We start from the raw sequence: 27421 nt of genomic DNA on the forward strand, positions 1-27421 counted from the left end.
GGTCTTAGGCATCTATGGTTGGTAGGAGGCACATGCTGGAATAGTTCCCTTAGAGCAAAGATTAGGAACAAGGAATGATTTCCTGGCATGTACTTGTAGTAGTGCCTTAAAACATGCTTAAGGAATCCTGTAGGGGATCTTTATTCTCTGCTGCAGACACACTAAGAGCTAATACTCTTTTGACTTCCCTGTGACCCAGTAGTGGTATACTGAGGTCACGCCATTCAGTGACCAACATTGCTATAGTACTTTATTATCTTTCCCAGTTCATTTCTAATGAATACTCTATTTAAGTCTTACAAAAAGATTGTGGGGTAAACAAACATATGCTGTCTTTGATTTATAAGCAAGGAAAGTAAAGGCTTTGCAGAAAACCTGTGGGTGGCCATGCAATAGCTAGAATGACAGAAAAACCAGAGGGTGGCCTCAGGAGCCTGGTGCAGCTTTCTGCCAGGCAGTTGGGCACCGTAGTTGCAGGGCAAGGATATGATCACTCCTTGTAGTGGTGGAGGCTTTATGGGAGCCCTCTAGTGTAACCCATTGGCTCCTTTGACTCTCCCCGTCTGTTGTTATGGGCACACAAAAGATTGTGCTGAGTTGGGGGAACAGTGGTTGGGGAAGGGGATTCACGGTTGGAAGGGGAAAAATGGCTGGAAATGAGGCCAGACAGGTAAGTAAGTACACTGTAAAGGGTTATGTTGTTAGAAGGGGAGGAAGGGACAGTAAAGTGTCCTCCAAACTGAGAAGGCATTTTGACACTTGAAGAGGAAGCAGGTGACTCCATACAGTTTAGAGTTTTATTCAGGGTAATTTACTGACAGCGGTGAGGGGTGGGGGTGGTGGCAGGGGCAGCGGTGGTGAGGGGAATCTTGCAGAAGACGAGAAAATGACCCATGGCAGCTGCATAGTTATTTTCCGTAAAGTCCGAACCTTAGTCCACAGATTTTATAGAACAACAGGACATGCAGAAGGGCACTGTAGTGAGATCAGAGGGTTTGCACACACCTCAGAGGACTTGCATGCACCTGATCAACAGCTAACCTTTAATTAGATCTTGCGGCACCACCTGTGCATTAGGAAGGGGGAAGACTGTGTTATCTCTAACACAGGCCGAAACAAGCCTCCCCCCATCCTGGCCTTGGCAGGCATTTCTAAGGTATGTATGTTAATCTCCAAGGGACCTGGAACATAAAGCCCCCAAAGAGGTCATCAATTGAACACAAACATGATAGAGGGCCAAAGATGGGGTCAGTATTGTCAGCACTCCTACATATGTCTCATGTGTTATGCCAAGGTCTTTGAACTGTATCCTGTATAAAATAGACATCCATGGAAATATTTTAAACTGAAACATAGTATGATCAGAGTTGCATTAAAAAAAAAATCTTTGCAGTGAGAAAAAGAAATATTGATGATAATGGTGATATGTATTTTGTATTTAACATTTATTATGTGTCACTTGTCAAATGAGTTTATTCAGGAATAGCAGAGGGATTGCAATCTGGGACAAGCATACTCTGGCAAACCACAGGTAAGTCCAGAGACAAAGGGAAGGTTGTTTTTATTAGGTGTTAGGGGGAAATTGGGGAAGATTGTTGTGAACAAAAGTTTGCTGGAAAAGAACAAGAGTTTGAGGCTAGAGTTTTCTGGAGTGGGGAGAGATGTCCCTCTTTTTCTCAAAAGCCGGAGATAACATTCCTGTGGGAAAAGTGCCCTTTCTTTGTCAAGATAAAGAATTACCTTCCTTCTTGCTGCAGGTTATGCAGGCCGTGGCGAGTGGTGCGTTGTTGAGAGCTCCCCCTTCAGGGCTTCCTGAGTCCATTTTCAGTGAGGTTTCCCTTACCCCTTCCATTAACCCATGTGATTTTCATAGGAGCTATATGGGCTATGGTTATAACCATCCCCTTTTTAGAAATAAAAGAAAAATAGCTTGTAAGAACCAAAGCTGGGATCTGAGTTCAAGGCTGGTTGACTCTGAACCCAGCCTCTTATGGAAGGGAGAGTGAGGATGGGGAACATCAGCTGGGTACGCAGTACGGTATGGGGAGGGTATTATGCACGTAAATGTCAATGAAGAGAGGAATGGAGATGACATTTCATACATTAAATCAACTGGTTTTAGTGACTGGGTTGGTGAGAAAGAAGTTGCTGAGGAAGACTTTGAGATTTTAGCTTGGCAGCTAGGTGACCAGGGATGCCTTTGATCAAGATAAAGGACTTAGTGGGCACTGCTGGACAATATTCAGTTTCCCCACTCCCCTGCTGGTGATAAATAGAACGTAATGAAGCATGCCATTTGTCTAATACCTTTACCATATCGGTAGTGCTCGTATGCAATTATTTTTACACAAGGACATGTTTCTATCTAGTTAAGATTCACTGTGATATAAATTTTAGGTTGATTTCTCTCTAACCTAAATACTCAGAAAAGAGACAGACGTTGATCTCTCATAAAATTTGCTGTTAAAGGTACTAAATTCCAAAGTACGAAATTAGGTGAAACTTAATACTATGGCTAGGGTTTCTTTTTACTGTGTTCTTTCTGCTTATTTACTTTTGGGTTTTGAAGTGTGTGTCTAGGTCTTCATTTACCTCTTAAGGGAATTACATCTGAAAGCTAGCCCTTTGTATCTGTTTTTCCTAGTCTTGACTGTTTAATCTTACTGTCTCTAATGCATCTTACGTTGATCCTTTTCTCTTAAAGTTTTTATCCAGTAACTCTCATTATCATCTTCTTCTGAGTATGCTTCCTAGCAAAATGTTTTTATTTTTATTTTTCCACCTTTATTGAGGCATAAATGGCACTAGTTCTCTTTTCAGTTTTTTGAGGGACTTCCATACTGTTTTCCACAGTGGCTGTACCAGTTTGTATTTCCACCAACAGTGCACGAGGGTTTCCTTTGTCTCTCCACATCCTCACCAACACTTAACTCTTATTTTTTTGATAATAGCTGTTCCAGCAGGTATGAGGTGATATTTCCTTGTGGTTTTGATTTGCATTTCCCTAATGATTAGTGATGTTGAGCACTTTTTCATGAACTTACTGGCCATTTGTATATCTTTGGACAATCTGTTCGTGGCCTCAGCCCTTTTTTTTAGTCAGGTTGTGTGTGTTTCGGCTATTGAGTTGTATGAATCCTCCTATATTTTGGATGTTAGCCCCTGTTAGATACGTGGTTTGGAAATATTTTCTTCCATTGTTAGGTTGCCTTTTCATTTTGTTGATTGTTTCTTATGCTGTGCAGAAGCTTTTTAATTTGATGTAGTCCTGCTTGCTGATTTTTGCTTTTGTCACTTGTGCTATTGCTGTCTTATCCAAAAAGTCACTATCAAGACTGATGTCAGTTGCTTTTCTTCTAGGAGTTTTACAGTTTCAGGTCTTACATGTAAGTCCCTAATGCACTTCAAGTTAATTTTTGTGAGTGGTGTAAGATAGGGGTCCAGTGTTATTCTTTTGTACCAGCATAATATTTTATGTCTTCTGTTTTATTAAGTATTATTTAGAAGTGGTAAGATGTTTTTAATAATCGTTATATATCAAGGGGTGGCTACTCAGGCTTTCACTGTGGGTTACATTCATGTGACATTGTACCTGAAAACTAACAGTGCCCCTTTTTAAACTTTGATTTTCTGAAAAGTGTGTGCATGTAATATCTTTAGGAACCACATGATGGCAGAAACAGTGCTTTGAAACTTGTGGACTTACAAACATGCTCAAAGAGTGTCTGCTCTGTTTCTTCATCCTTTTTTTATTTAAAAAAATGACAAAAAGAAGAAGGTGTAGAATTTAGTAGAAGAAGCCTTCAAATATCTATCATGTATCTTGAGAAAGAAAACATACAAGTGTAGTTGAACTCTCTCGGCACACTTTCCTGTTCCAGGTATCCGCCACCCCTGCTTTTCCTCTGTTAGGAAACCATTTTCCTAAATTTGTATTACTTCTCTATATATCTTTATAGTTTTGTTACACATTTATATATTCTTAACAGTGCATGAGATTGTTTCTTTTGCTTTAGATTTTATATAGTGTTACACTGTTTGTGTTACTATGAAACTTTGGGTTTTTGCTTAACATTTTTTAGATTTATTCACGTGGATTTATGTAGTTGTAGTGAATGATTTTTCTTTTGTAGCTATATAGTGTTCCATTGAAGAGATCCCAACTTTTTACATCTTTTTTTCTTAAGGATAGATGTTTAGAGAGACAGTATAGTAGAGTGATTATAGACTGGGGAGCTGGGGACCTGGTATATCCTTTCAGATCCCATTGCTGTCACTTACTAAGTAGAGAGCTTGGTTTCTATTTCTGCAAAATAGGGGTAGTACTTGTTTTACAGGGTGTTGTGACCTTTAAATGAAATAGTATCTAGAGCATTAACACCATAAGTATTATTATCACCACTACAACAAGGTAACAGTAATGTAGAATTAGCATTATTTTGTGCCATTTATTAAATTCTGTTGAAACTGGAAGTCATCTGAAAGAAGGTGGGAGCACACTGAAAATGAGGACTTGTAGACAGTTGAGGTGGCTCCTTTCAGATGACTTCTGCTTTCTCTAAAGTAGGCGAGGTTATCCACAAGAGTGATGGGAAAGGAGGGTGGGTTAGTGATTTGAGAGTGCTGAGGGTTTGAAGTGGCCTTATTTGGGCCATGATCTGGCTACGTGCTTGCAAAAGAATTTCCTGTTTAGGTCTATATGCTTTTCTTGTTTGTTTTGTTTTTTCTCAGCAACTTTTCACCTGACAAATCACGAAGGCTCTACCACCACTCTGGAGTTTTCTTTCCCTCCTCCCATGGCACATCTTGCCGCCTAGACTGTATTCCACAGCTAGATGTCTCCAGGCCTGTAGCCCTCTCCACCCTGGATCCAAACCATCTATGGCCTTTTATCACGTGTACATAAATTTCCTAGCCTGGCATTGACAGGTCTTCACAATATGGCTCTGACTGCCTTGATGCCTTACCTCCCACATTCTTCTGCTCCCACTTGTTGCCACAGGATGAGGCTACCCACTCTTCTGAGTCAGCTCTCCACCTTTCCGTGCCTTTGTTCTATTTCTTTTTTCTCTGCCTAGAATATTATCTCCTCCTCTCTGCCCGTGCCCTTCTTTTGAAATTTAACATATCCTTTACTGTATTTTGTGTGATGGAATTACTTAAACATCTCTCAGATGTGACATCCTCAGATACCTCATTACAAAAAGCACGCAGTGAACCTGAGAATCCTGCCCCAGACTTTCTATTGTCCAGTCATGGCATTTGGGGCTATTTTTATACTGCAGTCAGGGTATTATGTTCTGACTTCAAGGTAGTCATGCTTGCTTTCATTCCCATTGGTTGAATTTTGTTTTAAGTTAAAATAATTCTATTTTGACAATTTTCTAATATAAAATTGGAAGAAATGAATCTCCATATACTTATTATCTTGACATACTTACTATATTATCATATTTGCTTCATATATCCTTGTTGTCTCTCTTTTTAATTGAGATATAATTGACATACATTGGTTTCAGGTATACAACATAATGATTTGATATTTATAGATTGTGAAATGATTATCACAATAAGTCTAAACATCCGTTATGATAGTTACAAAATTTTTTTCTTGTAATGAGGACATTTAAGATCTACTCTTAGCAACTTTCAGATATACAGTGCAGTATTATGAACCGTAGTCACCACACTGTATGTTACATCCCCATGACTTATTTATCTTATAACTGGAAGTTTACATTTTGACCACCTTCACAAATTTTGCCTACTACTCCAGCTCCTACCTCTGGCAACTCACAATCTGTTCTCTCTATGAGTCCTTTTTTTTTTTAAGACTCCATATATAAGTGAGATCACACAGTATTTGTCTTTGTCTGACTTATTTCACTTAGCATAATGCCCTCAAGGTCCCTCCATATTGCTGCAAATGGCAAAATTTCATTCTTTTTTGTGGGTGAATAATACTCCATTGTGTAACATTCCATTGTGTGTGTGTGTATCACATTTTCTTTTTTTTTTTTTTAGATTTTTTTTTAATTTATTTTTTGAGAGAGAGCTGAGGGAGGTACAGGGGGAGAGGGAGAGGTAGACTCCCTGATGAGCAGGGAGCCCAATGCGGGGCTCGATCCCAGGACCCCGGAATCATGACCCAAGCTGAAGGCAGACACTTAACTGACTGAGCCACCTAGACACCCCCGTATGTCACATTTTCTTTATCCATTCTTCCATCACTGAACACTTAGGTTGGTTCCATGTCTTGACTATTGTAAATAATGATGGAATGGACATGGGGGTGCAATATCTTCTCAAGTTAGTGTTTGTGTTTCTTTCAGATAAGTACCCACAAGTGGAAATGCTAGATCATATGGTAGTTTTGTTTTTAATTTTTTGAGGAATCTCCATATTTTTTCCACAGTGGCTGCACCAATTTACATTCCCACCAACAGTGCACAAGGGTTCCCTTTTCTCCACATCCTCGCCAGTACTTGTTACTTCTTGTCTTTTTGTTAATAACCACTCTAAGTGGTGTGATGTAGTATTTCACTATGGTTTTGATTTGCATTTCCCTGATGATGAGTGATATTGAGCACTGTTGGACCATCTGTATGTCTTCTTTGGAAAAATGTGTAGATCCTCCGCCTGTTTTTTAATCTTTTTTTTTTTTTTTTTTGCTATTGAGTTGTATGAGTTCTTTGTATATTTTCGATATTAACTTCATCATATATATGGTTTCCAAATATTTTCTCCCATTTGGTAGGTTGCCCTTTCATTTTGTTGATGGTTTTCTTTGCTGTGCAGAAGCTTTTTAGTTTGTTGTAGTCCCACATGTTTATTTTGTGTTTCCCATGCCTTTGCCTTTGGTTTCAAATAAAAAAACTCATTGTGAAGATGATGTGAGGGAGCTTACTGTCTGTGTTTACTTCTAGGAGTTTTACGGTTTCAGGTCTTATGTTTAAGTCTTTAATCCCTTCTGAGTTAGTATTTGTGTGTGGTTTAAGAGAGTGGTCCAGTGCCATTCTTTGCATGTTACTGTTCAGTTTTCCCAGCACCATTTACACAGCACCATTTCTTAAGGAGACGGTCCTTTCCCCATTGTATGTTCTTGGCTCCTTTGTTATAAATTAACTGACCATAAATTCACGGGTTTATTTCCCGGGCTCTCTGTTCTGTTCCATTGAACTATGTGTGTGTTTTATGCCAATACCATACTGTTTTGATTACTGTAGCTTTGTAATATAGTTTGAAATCAGCTTTATTCTTCTTTCTCAAGATTGTTTTGGTTATTGGGGCCTTTTTTTTTTCCCCTCTCTTAACTTAAGTATTTAAAAGCAAATCCCAGACATTAGGTCATTTCATCCCAATATACTTCAGCATTAGTCTCTGATAATATGGACATTTTCTTATATAAACACATGCTTGTATCACATCTGATCGAATGAGTGATAATTCTTTGGCATCATCCAATACCCAGTCCCTGATCAAATTTTTCACCTATCCTAAGAATATTCCTTTACAGTTGGCTTGTTTGAACCAGGATCTAAACAAAGGCCATACTTCAATAATACATTTGATTGTTACATCTCTTAAATCTCTTTTAATTTGGAGGAAAACTCCTTCCCCATTTTTCTCTCCTGTAACTACTTTTTGGAGATATCAGCTCTCTTGTCATGTTGAATTATAGTTTTGAATCTTTAAAATTTATATTTTGGAATAATGTTAGATTTATGGGAAAGTTGCAAAGATAGAAAGTTCAGAGAATCCTTCTATACCCCTCACCCAGTTTCCCCTTTCGTTAACATCTTACATTACCTTCATAGCATCCAGTCCAGGATGCTACATTGAATTTAGCCTTGGTTGAATTTTAAAATAATTTCTGATCGTAAGCTCTCTTCTACTGTTGAGAAAAATAGCCCTTTTCTCCTTTTCTGGCTAGGAGGCAGTACCCTATAATGGTTAAAAGCATGATTAAAATCAAGCATAAGGTTTCAAATTCTTAATCACATAAAAACTGTGTGATCTTAGATTACTTATACTGCTACATCAGTTTCATCATCTTTAAAATGGAAATAATATTACTTTATTCGATCATTGGAAAAAATAAATTTGATAAATGCATGCACGGTTGCTCAGAAGAGTTCCTGGGACATGGTAAGCACTCAGTAATATTTCCTAAATCATAGTGAATGTCAGAGAAGAAGCTGGTTCCCATGGCAGGGGTTGGGGGGACCATTTGCTTAGAAAATGAGTTCCTTTGCTTTGGTTCTGTGACAGGGATCTCATTCGGTTTTAAGTATTTCACCTCTAAAGAATTTTTATTCAATAGAACATATTTCTCTAGTATGTGTAGATCAATCAAATATGGGCTTCAGGAGTTACCTTTTTTCCCTTGACAGGGATTTCTTAAGATCATGATCAGGAAATGAAACTGCATGCTTTTCTTTTTTTTCTTGATCAGTCTCACATAGTGATTCTTTTGTGTTTTAGAATCACCTCCTTTATAAGGTGGCTGTTTGTATGGCTTAAACGCTAACATTTGTTTGTGGTGCAAAGTGCTCTCAGAGGAATTGAAATGGGTTTGATCATTCTCAGTGCCTCTTCCTGCACCCACACCCTCCTAACATCTCTGTGTTGTCTCGGTTGCTTCCAGAACCTCCCTTGTTGCTGTGTAACAGTGCGCATGGTTTCAGCAGAGTTGCTCTGATACAGGAAACCTGTTTTCATTAGAATCTTTGCCCTTTTTTCCAGAACTCTTGGAAACATTGAGTCATCACATGTACTCTGCAAGGGAATAAGGCAGCATTGGTAATTTTGACCTGCAGAACTCTAAGGAATCCCGGAATTTAGTTAAATTGGAGATTAGCAATTTGACTCCTTTCTTTCATTGGCCTTTGCTTCCAGACTGGTAGGAGAAAATTAGCCAAGGAGGAAGATGTGTATTAGTGGGGATTGTAGAGGGGCACACCACAGGTCTCGTCCCAAACCCTCAGACTGCCCATTCACGATACTCATCTAGAGCATAACTAGACTACTTTTCATTTTCAGGGACGGAAAGTGTGGGCTGGCTGTGGTGAGCTTGGCAGTCTCTCATCTGTGTTTACAGTCTGGGACTTGTCCTCAGGGCTCCTGTGCCTGTCAAGTTCCAGAAGCTTCCTGGGTTAGGTTTGTCAGTGTTGAGAGGCAGTTCTAGTTCAGAGTGGACCTTTTGATGATCTGTGGAGGGAGTGTTTGGGGGCCCAGAGACAGTGTAGTCAGTGGCTAAAACAGGAACATTTGAATCAGGTAGACCTGACTTGGGATCCACACTACCTCCCTTATTGGTTATGTTGTTTGGTCAAGACATTTAACTGTTTTAGCACTTAATTACTTCACCCACAAAATGGGAAAAAGTAATGATACGTACCTCATAGGACCGAGATGAAAATTAAATTAGATGGCATGCATAGCATGCTTGGTAGGCACTCAAAACTCTGCTGTTGTTAGTATTGACCAACCACATTAGAGAGTCAGGAGACTTTGAACTTTGTAGTAAGGGTGGTAAACATTTTTGTGTCCCAGCTTTTTCTTTTGTAAACACTCTTTAAAAACTATTTTATTAGATTCAGAGTAGGTTTAAAATGCCTGCCCGTGGACAAGATTAAAGAAACATGAAGTACAGCTCAGGCTGTATTTCACCAGGTCGGTGTTGTTGCTACATCACTAACAATGTGGGGAAATGCTAATAGCATCAGTGCTCACTGTCTCTCCTGCCCCTGTGTCTAGTCTGTGGCCCCTGCTTCTCTATTACCTCCGGAATTCCTCTCATACCACTGTAGCTCAGGCTGTAATCTGTTTCCTGGACTGCCTCCATGCTCATCCCCACTTGCCCCTTAAAACCCACCCTCCCCACATGCCACCGTGAGAGGAATCTTTGTGGAACAAATTTGATCATGTCAGTCCCTTGGTTAACAGTACAGTGGTTTCCCGTTGTTCTTAGGGTAAAAAATGCAAGGCCGTTTGAAACGTGCCACTGCCTGTCTCTAATCTCACCTGCCAGTCCTTCCCCTTAGCCACACAGTCGGATTTCCTTTCCTCCTTCCTCTGGGTCTTTGTACCAATTGGTCCTGCTTCCACAAGTGCTCCCCGCACCCTTTAACCTTTAGTGACTCCGCATCTTTTGGGTTTTGGGGGTATCAGATCTAATGTTTCTGTTTCAGGAAACGTTTCCCTGCCATCCCTCCCCTGCTCCTTGTTGTAAGCATTCTCATGGCAGCCTATTCTGTCATTTGACATGTTTTTAAATATATTTGTGTGATTATATGGTTAGTACTAGTACCACCAGTAGACTGCAAGCTCCACAAGGACACTGGGTCCCTAGTGCTTAGAGCAGAACTTGCCACATGTTAGGTACTCACTAAACGTGTATGAGTGTATTGATTGGCATGAGGAGGTCTTAGCACACTCTTCTATACGCTTTTATTGAGCCTTGTCTGTCAGGCCTGTTGTAATGTTGTCTGTCCCCCTTCCCTTTCTCATGAGAGCCTCACCTGGACCCTCATCTTATACTTGGGCGATGAGACCCTCTGCACATGACTTTCCATTTTTTTCATACCATCTTGAAAGCTGTGATCCTGCCTTAGAAGGTCCGCTGCTCTGCCAATCTCATTGTCCCTTTGACATATCTCTGCCAGTCACATGGGAGGATGTTTCTGTTTCCTCCACCTGGAGTGCCTTCCACTTCCCTCTCCCCAAATCCTTTCCTGTACCGCAGCTCCCACTCAAAGCCAACCCGCTTTAGGGGATGCATCAGTATTTGATTATATCTACTGAGATTTATGAGGTGTCCTTTCTTCCTGATTTGATTACAAATCCCTTGGAAGATGGAATAGTATATCGTCATTTAATTTTTTTGTTTTCTTCATTATTTTAAGCATTTTAAATTTTGGTTCCTTATTAGAGAACTATATTTGTCCATTTTAGAAAACTCAGAAAATATAGATAATGCGTTAAAAACAATTTCGAATTTTCTCAAATCCTACCAACCAGAGATATTTTGGTGTATACTCTTCCTGACTCTGTGGTGTGTGTGGATGTGTAGATGTGCACACATACATGGTGTATACATATGTGGTCTTTGCACGCAAAAAGCCAAGAGTGTGCAGTATCCTGTAATCTCTGTTTCACACAGCACTATATCATGAATACCTTTTCGTGCCAAATAATTGGCCGCCGATCACTGTAGAACATAAAACTCTACAGGAAATATTTTCCTTATTGAAATAATGATGTCTTTAGAGCTTTCTTTAAAATCCTGTTTTTATCATGAAATTGAACTTTTATCTGAGTTAGCGAGAAAAAAATAACAGTAAGTGAAGAGATGATGCTAACATTAGAAATGAGTCAACACATGGTCAACTAATCTTCGACAAAGCAGGAAAGAGTGTCCAATGGAAAAAAGTCTCTTCAACAAATGGTGTTGGGAAAATTGGACAGCCATATGCAGAAGAATGAAACTGGACCACTTCCTTACATCACACACGAAAAATAAACTCAAAATGGATGAAAGACCTAAATGTGAGATAGGAGTCCATCAAAATCCTAGAGGAGAACATAGGCAGCAACCTCTTCGACCTCAGCCGCAGCAACTTCTAGAAACATCGCCAAAGGCAAGGGAAGCAAGGGCAAAAATGAACTATTGGGACCTCATCAAGATAAAAAGCTTTTGCACAGCAAAAGAAACAGTCAACAAAACCAAAAGAGAACCGACAGAATGGGAGAAGATATTTGCAAATGACATATCAGATAAAGGGCTAGTATCCAAAATCTATAAAGAACTTATCAAACTCAACACCCAAAGAACAAATGATCCAATCAGGAAATGGGCAGAAGACGTGAACAGACATTTTTCCCAAAGAAGACATCCAAACGGCCAAGAGACACATGAAAAAGTGCTCAACATCGCTCGGCATCAGGGAAATCCAAATCAAAACCTCAATGAGATGCCACCTCACACCAGTCAGAATGGCTAAAATTAACAAGTCAGGAAACGACAGATGTTGGCGGGGATGTGGAGAAAGGGGAACCCTCCTACACTGTTGGTGGGAATGCAAGCTGGTGCAGCCACTCTGGAAAACAGTATGGAGGTTTCTCAAAAAGTTGAAAATAGAGCTACCCTACGACCCAGCAATTCCCCTACTGGGTATTTACCCCAAAGATACAAATGTAGGTATCCGAAGGGGTACATGCACCTTGATGTTTATAGCAGCAATGTCCACAATAGCCAAACTATGGAAAGAGCCAAGATCTCCATCGACAGATGAATGGCTAAAGAAGGTGTGGTGTGTGTGTATATATATATGTATACACACACACACACACACACACACACAATGGAATATTATGCAGCCATCAAAAAAAAAAAAAAAAACGAAATCTTGCTATTTGCAATGACGTGGATGGAACTAGAGGGTATTATGCTAAGCGAAATAAGTCAATCTTATTTGGTAAATATCCGGTAAAGAAAGATATATATCATATGATCTCACTGATATGAGCAATTCTTTTTTTTTTTAAGATTTTATTTATTTATTTGAGAGAAAGAGTGAGAGAGAGAGAGCACGAGAGGGAAGAGGGTCAGAGGGAGAAGCAGACTCCCTGCCGAGCAGGGAGCCCGATGCGGGACTCGATCCTGGGACTCCAGGATCATGACCTGAGCTGAAGGCAGTCGCTTAACCAACTGAGCCACCCAGGCGCCCTGATATGAGGAATTCTTAATCTCAGGAAACAAACTGACAGTTGCTGGAGTGGGGGTGGGGTAGGAGGGTGGGGTGGCTGGGTGATAGACATTGGGGAGAGGGTATGTGCTATGGTGAGTGCTGTGAATTGTGTAAGACTGATGAATCACAGATCTGTACCTCTGAAACAAATAATACATTATATGTTTAAAAAAAAGAAAAAGATAGTAGGAAGGAAAAAATGAAGGGGGGGGAAGTCAGAGGGGGAGACGAACCATGAGAGACTATGGACTTTGAGAAACAAACTGAGGGTTCTAGAGGGGAAGGAGTGGGGGGATGGGTTAGCCTGGTGATGGGTATTGAAGAGGGCACATACTGCATGGAGCACTGGGTGTTATACGCAAACAATGAATCATGGAACACTACATCAAAAACTAATGATGTAATGTATGGTGACTAACATAACATAATAAAATTAAATTAAAAAAAAAGAAATGAGGCAACACAATTTTTTTTTTTTACGTTGTTGCCTTTAAGGTGAGACCTCATACAGAACTTGGAAATATTTTGAGAACTTGGTGAAAATAGTTTTGCTGTGAAGTTGATGTGTTGACAGTGCTACCTGTAGTAATGAGTCCTATAGTGGGGTAGGGCAGGTATTGCCATTTAGTTTTTAAGACATACCTCTGAAATTCCAGGGTAGGGAGCAGAACCGTGTTTGTTCTTCCAGGTCTTCAGAAGACCACAGTTGCTGGCTTGTGACTTTGCCTGCTTTGGAATGTGGAAATAACTTTTTTTCATCCTCTCACACACAATTACTTCACTTACTGTGTTTTTCCAAATGAGAGTTTAGTTTAGAAATATGCTCAGCAGATATCGATGCCCTATAAGGTGGACAGGTAGAAAGAGTAGAAACAATATAGCAATATTATAAAAAATTGTATCAAAATATTTTATATAAGTTGAATTATGTGAAAATCTGGATAATCAGGAAAGCTGTCTTTTGTTGAAATATTACTGGTAGAATTTCTTTTTAAAACAAGTTTCCTTGGAGAATTAAAAATTATTCTGTTTACAAAAGTTTAATCTTATATTCAGTTTTCCAAAAACATGTTTAGTACATCAAATGAGGTACATTACAATTTCCTCCTTTCTGGAGGAAAAGTACAATCTTCCTGCAGACATTTACTTCCTTGTCCCTTCCCTGTGATTTCAGGGCTCTGTTGAGGAAGAGTCTCTGTTTTTGCAGCAGGTGTGTGTTGGAGCTGGGATGATCAGTATGCCTTTTCGTGGTATTTTATATCCTTGTTAGAGCTTATCTTTGGAACAGCTCTTTTGACCCAAAGAGTAAGTGAACGGGAGAGCAACAATCAAGAAAAGTTCAGAGATGCTTAGTATCTTTCTCCTCTGCTCCTTCTTCTACACTCTGAAGACCTGGCATATGTTAGGCTCTGGGCAATGTTTGTTGAAAAGCTGATGTATAAATACTGATCTTGTGTTCCTGATTTACTCAGATTTGGGATTTCTCACTAACACAGTGATTAGGGGTAAAGTGTGCTGTCAGAGTTTCCATCAACATTGGCCCATCATGTTACTCAGGCCCTTTCTTAAAATCAAGTCATTTTAATCTAGGGAAAAGACCATTGATACCATCTGATTCGGTTGATTCTGTCTCTGAATGGAAAAATTGAGGACTTTGATAGTAAAATGACTTCCTGTACTTATATGCCAACCACAGCAAGTAAGCTGCCAAACGTGGAATGTCTTCTGGTTTCCTTCTTGTATGCTTACACCAGCTTCCCTTGTACTTAGCCCTTTAAAAATGTGGATGGGATAGGTTACTTAAAATTTTATTCCAAATTCCTTTGAAATATGCTAGGAAAACTTGCCATATTTTGACAGCAGCATCTGAGAACATTCTTTTATTGTCTAACAAAGTACTGCAGATGACCTCAGGCTGCTGGTTGTGAGAGAAACTTCAGTCTGTCTCTGGCTCAGAATGATTCAGCGAGCTTCTCACAAGCTTCTGATGACAGGTCAGCCTGTCCACTTGGATGTGTCTATCTTGAGTGAGTTACAGAAAAGCTGATAAAGAAAAAATTCAGAGGGACTTGTAGACAGTTGCAGTGTCATCTGCTTATGAATGAGACCATGTTTTTAGGTGATTTTTTTTTTCTGATTCTGGGCTGGGTTTTTTGCAGAGTTTATTCTGCCTTCTCATATTCTTTGCTCTGGTTAATCTGAACGTGGCATGTCGGAGTTTGAACTCTTCTGCCTCAGATTTGTTTTCAACGCTGGTTCCTTCCTTCCTATTGATAGCCCAGAACACTCTTGAGAAGTCTCATTTAGGGAGATAGCATGGCTGATAAACAAATGTTTAGGAGATGAATGTGTGAGAAAGGATGATATTCTTGCTTGACTAGAGAAAGTTTGCTTTCCCCTGTAAATGATTATTCAGAAGATAAAATTTAAACCAAAAAAGATTCATTTCCATTAAGTTCAGAGTTAATTGCAAAACATAAAATTCTTCTCTTACTATATGTCACACAAGGAAATGAATAGCCCGAAATGTACAGCTGTTCGACCAGTTTACAGGCTCTCTTAGTAGCTAGTACAAAAGGTACTGCTAATGAGGCCCAGTTAACTCTAACTCTGCCACGGAAGCCAGTTTGCTGCTGTCTTATTTCTGTATAGGAAGAAGACTGACAATGTTCAGTAACACTAATGATCAGTTTTAGAGGTTTGATGTTTAACTAGATTTCTTTACCCTGTCATGCCTGAAGGAGTACTTGGACACTAAAAGTACACTAAAAACTGGACTATGTCATAAGAGTACACTTATTGTGATGAACACTGAGTCATGTATAGAATTGTTGAGTCATATTGTACACTCACAACTAATATTAGTTAATATATTAATTATACTTCAACTTAAAAAAACTGGACCATGTCAAGTATATGCAAAAATCTAGGCTAAATTTTTTATTTTTATCCCAAATAGAAAGTGTTTATACTGTGGGAGGTACTGTTCAACTCTACAAATATGAAAAGCTTCTGAGTTTTTACAGTCTCACCAAGAAAGTAAATTTTTGCTAAACTGTGGAATAGATGTGCCTTTTAAAATCTCATTTAGGGGGTGACTGGGTGGTTCAGTTTTCTGAGCTTCTGCCTTCGGCTCAGGTCATGATCCTAGGGTCCTGGCGTTGGGCCTGGCTGGGAGCCTACTTCTCCATCTCCCTCTGCCCCTCCCCCACTGCTCCTGCTCTCTCTCGCTCTGTCTCTCGCAAATAAATAAATAAAATCTTTTTTAAAAATCTCCTTTAGGTAATGTTGAGTGTTAAATGCAAAAAAAAAAGTTTCAGAAATCTGGAGCTTGAATTTCACAAGTAGCGTTGTAATGTGATTAGGCTCTCAAAATCAATTGGTTGAACCACTAAATCAAAGAACTTATTTAACTAATGTCTACCATGTATCTGGCCTTATGGACATGGTTGTAAATTAGATATATTGCTACCCTCGCAGACCTGTTATCCTAAGGGGAGAGGTGGGTAGAGAAACAACCTATCATGAGGCTGTGTGATTATGATGACAGAAGGAAGCAAGCACAGTTGTGAGGGCGGTGGTGGGGGTGGAGACACTCTGGGAGCAACAGAAAGGGAACTGTGGGTACGTAGGGTCTAGAAATGCTTCTTGTAAGAGATGAGTCCCAGTGGGATGATTAGGAGCTGGTCCATCTTCTAGTCTTATGAAGCTGCATGTGGAAAGGCCGGGAGGTGAGAGGAAGTGAAGTCTATCCTGGGAACCACCTGGAGTTCAGTACAGGTGTGAGGAGGGCGCAGGCTCAGCAGGGTTTGGTTGGTGACCCATGACAATGAGCCATTCAAGAGTTTTTCAGCAGGATCAATACATGATCAGTTTATTTTGAAAGAGCACTTTGAAGTTTGGAGGATAGACTGGAAGAGGGTAAGCTCAGTGGCAGAAAGATTGGTTAGGAGAAATGAAGGGGAGACAAAGGAATTCTTTTGAAATTGTCTGGCCCAGTGCAGAGCACTGAGTAAATACATACTAAATGAACAAATGAGATCCAAAGTCCTGCTCTGAAGTGCTGCTGGTTTTCAGAGAAGGGGGAGAGCAGTGCAAATCAGAAGATCCAAGGAAAAGTCCATCTCTTGGCTTCTGAAAAAACAATCAGTTCCCTGAAACGATTATAAAACTCTGTGCTCACATGCATTTTCTGAGAGTCATTTACTTTCATCAGATTCGTAAAAGGTCCCTGACCCTCTGAAAGGTCAAAAACCACTGGGTTAGATATTAGCCTGGAAGAACAAGACCTGTGTGATGGATGCTCCAAAGAACTTTGTATTTAGTCATATCAGTCAAGGGCTTAAACTCATAAAAGAAATTATCAGCTATTCTGATGAGGTTAAGCTGGAACAGATATCTAATTATGCCAGGTATCTAATTATGTCAAAGTACAGATTCAGAGAGAACCCAACAGTTTGGATAGACGTGAACAAAAAGTATAATTAGGTTCACAGACCAGCTGCACTATAGTGGAAGTGGGATAAAAGATGCTCACCTTAATAACTTTTGTGAGCTGTTGTTCCTTAACAACCATTGGGCATGGGGGCTAGGGAAAGCCCCAGGAGTTCTATGTAGTGGTGAGCACCTCATCCCTGGAAGCCTCTAAGAGGCAGAATCCCAGGCAAATGATAACTGTATAGGAGGGAGGTCATGTGGAGAATGAAAGTAGGGAATTCTGCATTGAGTGGGAGGCTAGACTGGCTTTCAGAGACGTTTGGAGTGCTAAAATGAAGTGTTTCCCTGTATTAGAGACCAGAGAAAATGCACTTGCATAGACCTCCCTCTGTACTGTCAACAGAAGGCACCATTCATAGCTCTGTTTCTATGGAAAAGTATGAAAGTTTAAAAAAAAAAAAGATATGAGACCACCTTTGCCAGTTACTGCCCTGTTGTGTGTTCCAGAGGTGTTCTCTCCCTCCCTTGGTGCTGAAGTTCAGGAACACTGTTGTGAGGAGAGGACTTGATGATCTGGCTGCTTCGTGAACTGGTCGTTCAGTGGTGTGTTTTGTGGCATTTATGAATTTCCCTTTCAGAAATTGTGCAGGTGCGTAGCTGTGCCCGTGTATCCTTCCCCTGGTTCTACTTACAGCTCAGTAAAATCTCAGAGCACACCTGAAAGAGTGCTAGGGACAAAGAGGAAGCCTCTCCTCAGTGAAAAGACATTGTGAGAAGAGCTTTGCCCTAAGCCTCAGAATTTAGTTTTACTCAGTTGTGACAATTTCGTTAGACTGTAAGCATTGATTTACTGAAATTCCCATTCGTCATTACAGCCATTTTAAAAGTCAGAGGGCAAGAATTGTTTCAGTTTGTTTGTTATATAGCTTGGAACTTTTTTTTTTTTCTGGTCACATCCTTTTAACCTTAGACTCATCAAATACAGGATTCGTCCTACACAGAGAGGTGTTTCCTGTCTTATTAACCTTTAGTAGTTGCCAAGCACTTTTTCCTTGTCAGCATGCTGCATTACTTCTTTTAAAGCTCTTTTAAAAATCAAGCTCTCTTATTTGTATCTTTTGTAGAACCAAGTACTATTTAATGTTGAGGTTTCTTGAAACTGATATTACACTGTATGTTAACTAACTGGGATTTAAATAAATACTTGAAACAGGAAAAAAAATAATGTTGAGGTCTCTGTGTTTGTAGTAAATACAAATTAATGTGTGTTTTATTCATCAGGCATCTGTTCTGTCCTGATGCCTTGAGTAAAAAGAAACTGAAGATTGGTGGTTATTTCTCTTCATTTGTTTTTCACACCTGTCTTGACAAAAATGTGAGAATTAGACACTTTAGGAATCTTAATTTTATAGGTTTCTGTTACTGTGAACTTTAAATTTTTCTGTATTTTAGGTCTCAGTAGGATCCTAGGGCTTTGTACAAAAGACATATGTAAATCATCTAAATTTTTTTATTTATTTTTAAATAGGCAGAATATTCAAAGTTCAGAGCAGAACTTTGTAACAGAAAGTTTTCTTCTGCTCCTGTCCCCATGTTGCCCAGAGGCCCCCCAGTACCACCCCTTTTTATGTGTGTACCCTTCCAGGAAGAGAAACAGATACATTTGTCACTTGATTTTTTTGTGTGTTTCGTGACTATTTAAGTCTAGTGTTATAACAAAATTAGTAACTTCTTGCATCTTTAAAAACGCACGTTACATCCTGATGGCAGCTTTAAGAAGCTGTTTTTCACTGGGGTGTCGGAAGCAGGGTGACAGATTGTAGCCCTGAGGGGAGCTGGCATCTGCAGGTCCCAAGTGAAGGAGTAAGATATAGGCTCCCCTTTCCTTGTGGGGCCTTAACCTGGTATTTATAATATAGATACTCTCAGGGGATACGTTAACTCTTTAACCCTTGGTGCAAAAAGCAGTTTCAGAGACACCTCTCTGTGTTCTTACTGAATGGATTCTAGAAGGGAAAGAAGCTAATACAGATTACTCAAGGAGAAATTATTAGAACCATGAAGTCAAATTATTAGCTAAGAACTTTCCAAGGATCTAACCTGTATCTGTGAGATGGTGATGTGTATTGAGTGGGATTGAATCAGAATTGGAGGCTAGAACCTTGCATGCTGTTGCACCAACATCATTTGGAGCCATAACAATAGAGGATTTGCTCGACAGTTCTCTGTCCTCCATTATCTGCAAACCCCTCTTGCAGAAACTCAACCTACACCCCACACACACCAAAACAAAACGCCATTCTAACTTTACCATCTAGGATCAAATATGCAGCCAACTACCAGGGCAGCACAGGCACCCAAAACACCTTTAGGCAGATGAGTTGATTATACTGAGGTGCACATTTGGTAAGAGGGAATTTTTAGAATAGGTAGTTACATTTAGAAAATCATTGAGTGGAGGTTGATAGAAGAAACCACTTTCAGTTCCTTTCAGTTAGGAATTTTTGAATAATATTCAGGGGAAAAGAAAAGACATTTCCTTCCTTTCTAAAGAGGATTTAAAGTAGAGTGGGGAGAGAGGAATTGTACTGCGAGGGAAGCCTCACAGTTCTGCCCTTTTTTTTTCTTTTTAAGGAAAATATCCCAAAGAGCTCATGATGACCAGGCACTTCTTTAAACTGACAAATGCTTGTGCAGTGTTAGTGGATTTCCTGGCAAATAAAATAGGGCAGGACCCTTCTTTAGTCATTACCTTACTGGAGCTTTTTAGCCCAATTTTAATTCAAAATGATGCTGGAAAGATTTATAAAGGAATTGGTGTGATTATTCATAACAATTAAACTTTGCTTATTAGTAAACATGTGAGCACCCTGGTCACGGACTCCCCCCCCCCAAGGTGCAAGGCCCAGAGATAAGGCGGGCCAGGCCTTGCTGACGAGGGTGTGTACCAGCAGAGAAACAGGAAGCTGTGCTTAGCCAGGCTTGCCTGGAGGTTTCCAACTCTGGTCAGGTGTGCTGAGGTCCCGGCAAGAGATATACTCTTTCTGAACCCTGGCAGCCACGTTGCTCAGCATAAATGCTTCATACTGTCAGTTAACTGATGTGTAGAGAGAAGTATGACTGCATTACAGCTTAAAGAGCTGTCACACTCAGGTCTCTACCGGAGAAGACGAGATCGCCCTGATAGTGTGAGACTAAATGGGTTACCGGAGGAAGAGCTAAGGTGAGTGCAAAGTCATGGTTGGCTGGAGGTCAAGGCACCTAGTGATTGCGGCAAGATTCATGCCTAAGTGGATGCAGTAGTGGGGAATACACGTTGAAGAGGTTCCACTGGAACCTCTCAGTCTGTAATTAAAGACTGAACACAGTCCCAAGATTGTGCTGGATTGGAACTGTGCAAAACTAGAACTCATTTTTCCATTTCTTCACAAATCCTGTAAGTGGTTTTAGCTTTCCCCCCAACCTGCTGTGCTATGTCTTTAAAAAATTATATAATCATCAAAGTAATATTTAAAATTGGAAACAATTGATTTTTTTACCCTTTAGTTTAAAGATAGATTGCTTTGGCCTATTAGAACATAGTTTCTGTGTGGAATTTTTCTTTGAATTTTGGTGGTGAGATTAGTTTGTGGTGTTTTGGGTGGGGGTTGGGTGGGTTTCATAGAGGATTCTTTGTTATTGAAATGAATTCAGCAAAGGAATGCAGAAACTACTGAATGTAACCTAGGAAGGAAGGACATCAAAAATCTGGACACCATCTTAACTAAAAGGTTGAGGGGGGGGTTGCTTGTTTTCAAAGTTAATTTGCCTCTAACAATACAGTTTTAGTGTTTGTTACAGTTATTGAGAATTCTTTTTGGATTTTAGGTTCTAAAAAATCCCTGCAACATTAACCCATATTTAAAATACTATGTTTAGATTTTCTGCTTCTGAGATGTAGTGTTCCTGTTTTACTGCTGACAGGAGGCTGCAGTAAAGAGAGACTTCCTTTTCTTTTTATTACATTTACTGTATAGTCCTTAAATTTGTTTATGGACTCTTGATTTAAGTATTTGAATATTTCAACTAAATGGAGGGATATTTATATGCTGTGTACTGTTTTCTTTCCATAAATAGCTTCATTTTTAGAGTTTCTTTTAAATTTTATATTTGACATTTGACAGGGAAGAAATTGTCAAGGAAACTTTTTTAAACTTCTGTTAGCTTAGTTTGTATTTGTCTTATATCCACTACATATACTATGAGAGCTGTAGTTTGGGAGGGAAACATTTACTTGAAAATTATCGGCTCTTTCATTACCTTTTGAAGAGAATAGTAGCATTAAAGAACTATGATTGATACTAACATTATTAGAATTTATTTCATACTATATCAGGTGTCTCTTAGGTACATTTGATGTATTAATTTTGAATTGATTGTATTAGACGGAATTTAAAACCTTCAGAGTTTGACTTGTTACAAATTTTATAAGGTTTAGTGAAAATACTGAGTTCTCTCTTGTTAACCAGGTAAGGCTTTGGGAAGTAGCCTCTGAAGTCAACATTTACTTGTAGACTCCAATCTACTCTTGATCCAAGAGGGAAAAGTTACCAGAAACAGTTTTGATTTCAGATTTGGGGTCCTTTTTTAAAAAATTGAGATATGTAAAACAAGATTTGAGACCAACCATATTTTACTTATTTTCAGACAGTAACAAAGTGAATAAAATTGCTTGTATGCCCAGGGAGGTAGTTATTTATATAATTATAATGACCTTTGAAACAACTAGATACTTTTCTTTTGTCTTGACTTGAAATCAGAGGAGGAAGAATAATTCTTAAGAAGTATTGCTTGTTACACTGAGGTAAGGAGAAATATTTTTCCATCCATTCTGGTCATGTAGTTCCCTGGTGATAATAAGGGACTCATGTTTCTGCCATTTCTCTGGCCTCTAATGCAGAGAGAACGACCATCATTCCTTATTTTAGAAGTGCAGCGCTTAGCTAGGAAAAGTAGGCAATTGTCTGTTTTTCCGTGGACTTTTTGTTAATTTAGGCAGTCAGGTTGTTTGTTTTTCTAATTTTATAGGAAGCCTCAGGTTTCTTAGCTAACAGGAATCAGGGAGGGTAGGCGCACCCATTTCAGCACCACTCATTTGGACAAGTTATGTAAGCTTGTTGAACTTCAGTTTGTTCCTCCTGGGGGTGGGGGGAGGAATGAGGTTAAAAATAACTGCCCTTATTCAACATCATTTACTATCTCAAAATCCTCACCCCCAACCTACTGAGGCAGGGGCATTATTATCATGTGTAGTGCTGTAAGGTTAATGGCTTTTGTGCATTATTTAACTAATTTTTATTGGGTGCCTACTCTGTGCTAAATAAAGATGCAGTGATGAATTAGACACAGTTCTTCCCCTCAAGGCACACCAAGGTTTTGGCACATGAACATGACCAACAGGTGCTTTTCCTGTGAGCAGTTGTTTGACTTTGAATGCGTAAAATATCAAACATCTTTCACACCGTCTCCATATTGCACAAGACCCATTCCTGCTGCATTCCTTCTCACTCTTTGTTCACTTTCTTGACATGTTTATGGACTCGAACAGAACTATCAGAGACTAAAAGAGCTGTGCTCATTGCCAAAAAACGTTTTTCTTGTAAGTTAAAAAGATTGTGCTCTGAAACAAAACACAAGTGTTTAAGGAGCATCGTGAAAGACATGAAAACAAACAACTCTGGCTTCAGACTTGTGAAGGTCAGCATGAAAAACACTGACTTTATAGATTTTTATTTTAAAGCACAAAATATAACCCAAAACTTACTACACTTGCATACTTTGTACAATAGAACATTACTCTCTACATTGGAGGGTTATGCTATGGCAATTTATGTTATTTAAATAGTAGTTGTCACTCCTAGTAGAAAAAGCGTCCTGTGGACCTTTGTCTTGAGTTCTAGAGCATGTCCTTAATTTTGGCTAGATTCTAACATGCCTAAGAAATAATTGGAAATTATTTTCCCTTATGAAGCTCAATGTTAAGGATTTAGATAAAGCATGGTTATTCATTTATACTCAAAGACTCTGTATAAAGGCACTTTATAGATTGTCTTTAGGGCATAGATTGTCTTTAGGGCCATCTCTCATGACCCGGATAGAACTGGTTTAACTTTCGAATTTAAACAGTGGGCTCCTTAGCAAAGAGTAGCTCACACTTTTATGTCAGTGGGCTCAGAACTCTGAGCCCTACACCTCTACAAAGCATTCACCTTTTTTTCCTTGGAATTTTTGAACTCAAAAATCACATCTAAGATAGATACACACACACACACACACACACTCACACACTCATATATACTTAATTCTTAGCTATTTATTCCATCTCTCAAACTATGTTGCATCCTGTTTGTTTTTTGAGGAAACATGAATGAAAAACACACCTAAACAATACATACACACACACACATACCCTTAAAATTCTCAAAGTCACTTTTGTTCTGCCTTAGATGTAAAGGATCTGTAAATAACTGATTGGCGACACCTCAAAATTCAAGTCTTTGCTGGCTAGGTCCCAAACATAGTTTACATAGAAACGTTGGCCAGATCTGGCCCACTGCCTGTTTTTGTATGGCCCACGAGCTTAGGATGGATTGTACATTTTTCGGTGGTTGGAAAAAAATTAAAAGAAGCATGTTTCATGACATAATAAAAATTACATGAAATTCAAATTTCACCATCCATAAATGAAGTTTTATTGGAACACAGCCAAGCTTATTTGCATGTGTTGTCTCTGGTAGTTTCTTGCTACAGTGACATTACATCCTTGATCTAGTGCTAAGATAAAGAACCCTTGGGACGCCTGGGTGGTTCCACCGTTTTAAGTGTCTGCCTTCGGCTGAGGTCATGATCCGGGATCAGTCCTGAGGCAGGCTCCTTGCTTAGCAAGGAGCCTGCTTCTCCCTCTGCCTGCCGCTCCCCCTGTTTCTACTCTCTCTCTCTCTCTCTCTCTCTGACAAATAAATAAAATCTTTAAAAAAAAACCTTGATCTTTCCCTGTTGTTCCTTTAAGTTATGCATCTACCCTTCCCACTCTTCCACGTCCCAGTTAAATTTACCTGGATAAAGTCAGGGCTTTGTCAATCTTGAAATGAGTATGAAGAAAAGAAAAAATACTTTGAAGTTTGTATCCGTACGTGAAATTGACTGGATGCAGCAGTGAGAAGTTACTTACTTGTTAGAACCTCTTTATGCTGTCCTTTCCTGCCCTTTTTCTGGTGTAACTGGACAACCAGGAATAGGAGGAAGTACAAAGAAAAGTAACCTTTACTTTCTGGTTATTAAGTAAACATTCTGAGCTCTTATCTTTCTAGATATAGGATATAATCATTTTTAAGTAGTGGATATGTCCTTGACTTGGCTTCAGAGCAGAAAACTCATATCATGTGTTCCCGAATAATACATTGATTGAGCCCTTGTATGGGTCAGGCATTCTATTAAGAATTCTCATGTTTGAGAGTTTGGGGTGGGGTGGGGGGCATTTGTTTTTTAACTCACAATTCAATAAGGAGGAAGAAGAACCTGAAGTTAGAAGAGGTGATCATCCTTATTAACCAGTTCCTGACCTTGATTGACATATGTTAGTGCTCTGAGTCAGTTGAGGTTGGAGTAGGTCAGTTCAGGATGTGCATTTCCTTGCATAACTGTTTTGTAGTTTATCATTTCTTTACCTGTCTTTTGGATGAAAAACGAATGTACATATTTTAATTTTAGAAATATAGTAGACAATTGGGATAAAATTGCAGGTTTGCCATTTTTGTCTATTCTTATTATTTAATGGTTCATTAAATGAACAATTGAGAGCACATTTAATCTTCCTAACAATGAATACATCATACAATTAATAACAGTTTTTTTTTTCTCTGTGGTACACAGAGTTATCAGTTTGCCAGGGTTGCTTTTTAAAAGGTGGTAAGTCGTGCTTTCTTACATGTGTTTAAGAGTGTAATACAGACAAACACACATGCTAGAATATTATTCAGCCGTGAAAAAGAAGGAAATCCTGCCACAACATGGATGGACCTTGAGGGCGTTATGCTGAGATAAGTCAGAGAAAGACAGATACTGTATGATCTCTCTTTTATGTGGAATCTAAAAAAAACTCAGCTTGTGAAAACAGAGTAAAATGGTCGTTACCAGCACCGAAGGGGTGGGTGAATTGAAGAGATGTTGTTTTAAAGGTGTAGACTTGCAACTAGTAGTTAAATAAGTTCTGGAGATCTAATGCCCAACATAGTGATTATAGTCAGCACTACTGTATTAAACACTTCAAAGTTGCTAAGAGACTAGATCTCAACTGTTCTCAGTACATAAAGGAAGTGATAATTATGTGACATGGTAAAGATGTTAGCTAAAGCTACTGTAGCAATGATATCGCAATATATAAATGTATCAAACCAACAGGTTGGGTTGGCTACCTCAGACTTAAATAATGTCAGTCATATCTCAATTACACAGATTTTTTTTTTTAAGATTTTATTTATTTATCTGACAGAGAGAGACACAGTGAGAGAGAGAACACAAGCAGGGGGAGTGGGAGAGGGAGAAGCAGGCTTCCCGCGGAGCAGGGAGCCCAATGCGGGGCTCGATCCCAGGACCCTGGGATCATAACCCGAGCTGAAGGCAGATGCTTAACGACTGAGCCACCCAGGTGCCCTACACAGATGTTTTTAAAAGACTAAAATCCACAAGTATTTATATTGTAATAATTGGTTTTATAGGCATACCCCTCCTCAACCTTCTCACTTACCGGTCCCTCTCCTATGCCCCTCCCCATTGATAGAGAGGATTCTCCAAGCCCAGAGGCCTTGCCTTACTTCTCCTGTATCTCTAGCATCTACCATAGTACCTGGTAGGTCATCACTGTCCAGTATCTATTCCTCATTGAATGAGTGAAGAAATGAGAAACTAAAGTGGCTCAGCAGTACCTCTTTTATATCTACCAAAGTATCATGATCAAAAGATCATGGTCATTTTGTTTTTCATTAGTTTGGGAAACTTCTGAAGGGGACTATAGTTTCTTTGTTACCAAAGAAATATAAAAAATATTTCTTTATAGTTTAGAAAGTATATGCTGAAATTAAAAATAGCAATGTTAATGCTTAAAAATTAGCTGTATGAAAGGAATTATTAAAAGGAGTGAAAATTCTTTAGATAAAGATCACTTTTCTGTTTTTCTGTACAGCTGAAGACATTTTGGAATGAACCTCAACTTCAGAATCAATTTGTGAATTTGTTGTCAATACACATAAAATTTTCTAAATGATTTACCATGACAATTAAGTATCAAGATTTTAACCATTATAATTGCTTTCCTATTGGTTTAAAACACACAACAAATCTGGGCGCCTGGGTGGCTCAGTTGGTTGAGCGACTGCCTTCGGCTCAGGTCATGATCCTGGAGTCCCGGGATTGAGTCCCACATCGGGCTCCCTGCTCAGCAGGGAGTCTGCTTCTCCGTCTGACCCTCTTCCCTCTCATGCTCTCTATCTCTCATTCTATCTCAAATAAAAAGTAAAATCTTTAAAAAAAAAATGTTAAAGTATCAGTTATAAATCACTTATTTTAAAAAACAACAGTTGACTAAAATTTATACCTTACCTATATTATTTGGATAGATGCTGTTAAAATGAAACTATTATTTTTTATATATTTATGTATAAAAATATGTATTTTGGAAACAGCCATTTATTGTATATCTGTGAGACCCAGTGACCATTCTGTGATTAAAACCAGCTTTGGACACAAGTGTTCTCCTATAGAATATCTACTTTTAGAAATAAACATTAAATGTGTTTTCACATAAATACACAATTCCTTAAGTTTTGTTTTTTTTTAAAGATTTTATTTATTTATTAGAGCACGAGCATGGGGAGGAGCAGAGGGAGAGGGAGATAATCTCCAGCCGTCTCCACACTAAGCGCAGAGCTGGATGCAAGGCTCTGTCCCACTACCCTGAGATCATGACCTGAGCTGAAACCAAAAGTCGGACACCTAACCCTCTGAGCCACCCCAGTGCCCTTCAAGGTTTTTTAAGATTGTATTTTTAAGTAATTTCTACACCCAGTGTGGGGCTCGAATTTAAGGTTCACATGCTCTACTGACTGAGCCAGCCAGGTACACCCCAACTACTTAAGTCTTTTTAATTGTTATGTTAGTTTCATAAAGCTGCTGTCACAAAGTACCGTAAACTGGGT

General features: G+C 39.1%; 1 protein-coding gene across 4 annotated transcripts in view; it reads left to right on the top strand.

Moving 5' to 3' along the window:
• The window catches only part of LIMS1 (LIM zinc finger domain containing 1), a 150027-nt gene that overhangs the window by 71975 nt on the left and 50631 nt on the right, over positions 1-27421 (top strand). Inside the window, exon 1 of one of the 4 annotated variants that reach the window (XM_027621530.2) lies at positions 20224-20412. The exons of 2 other annotated variants lie outside the window; for them this stretch is intronic. In XM_027621530.2, the coding sequence (XP_027477331.1) occupies positions 20306-20412 (107 nt within the window). In that variant the 5' untranslated portion in view covers positions 20224-20305. Of the gene's footprint in view, positions 1-20223; positions 20413-27421 lie in introns of those variants that run through there. One more of the 4 variants, XM_027621532.2, reaches the window with a different exon arrangement.

This window comes from Zalophus californianus, chromosome 8 (assembly GCF_009762305.2).
Source record: "Zalophus californianus isolate mZalCal1 chromosome 8, mZalCal1.pri.v2, whole genome shotgun sequence".
Taxonomy (NCBI): domain Eukaryota; kingdom Metazoa; phylum Chordata; class Mammalia; order Carnivora; family Otariidae; genus Zalophus; species Zalophus californianus.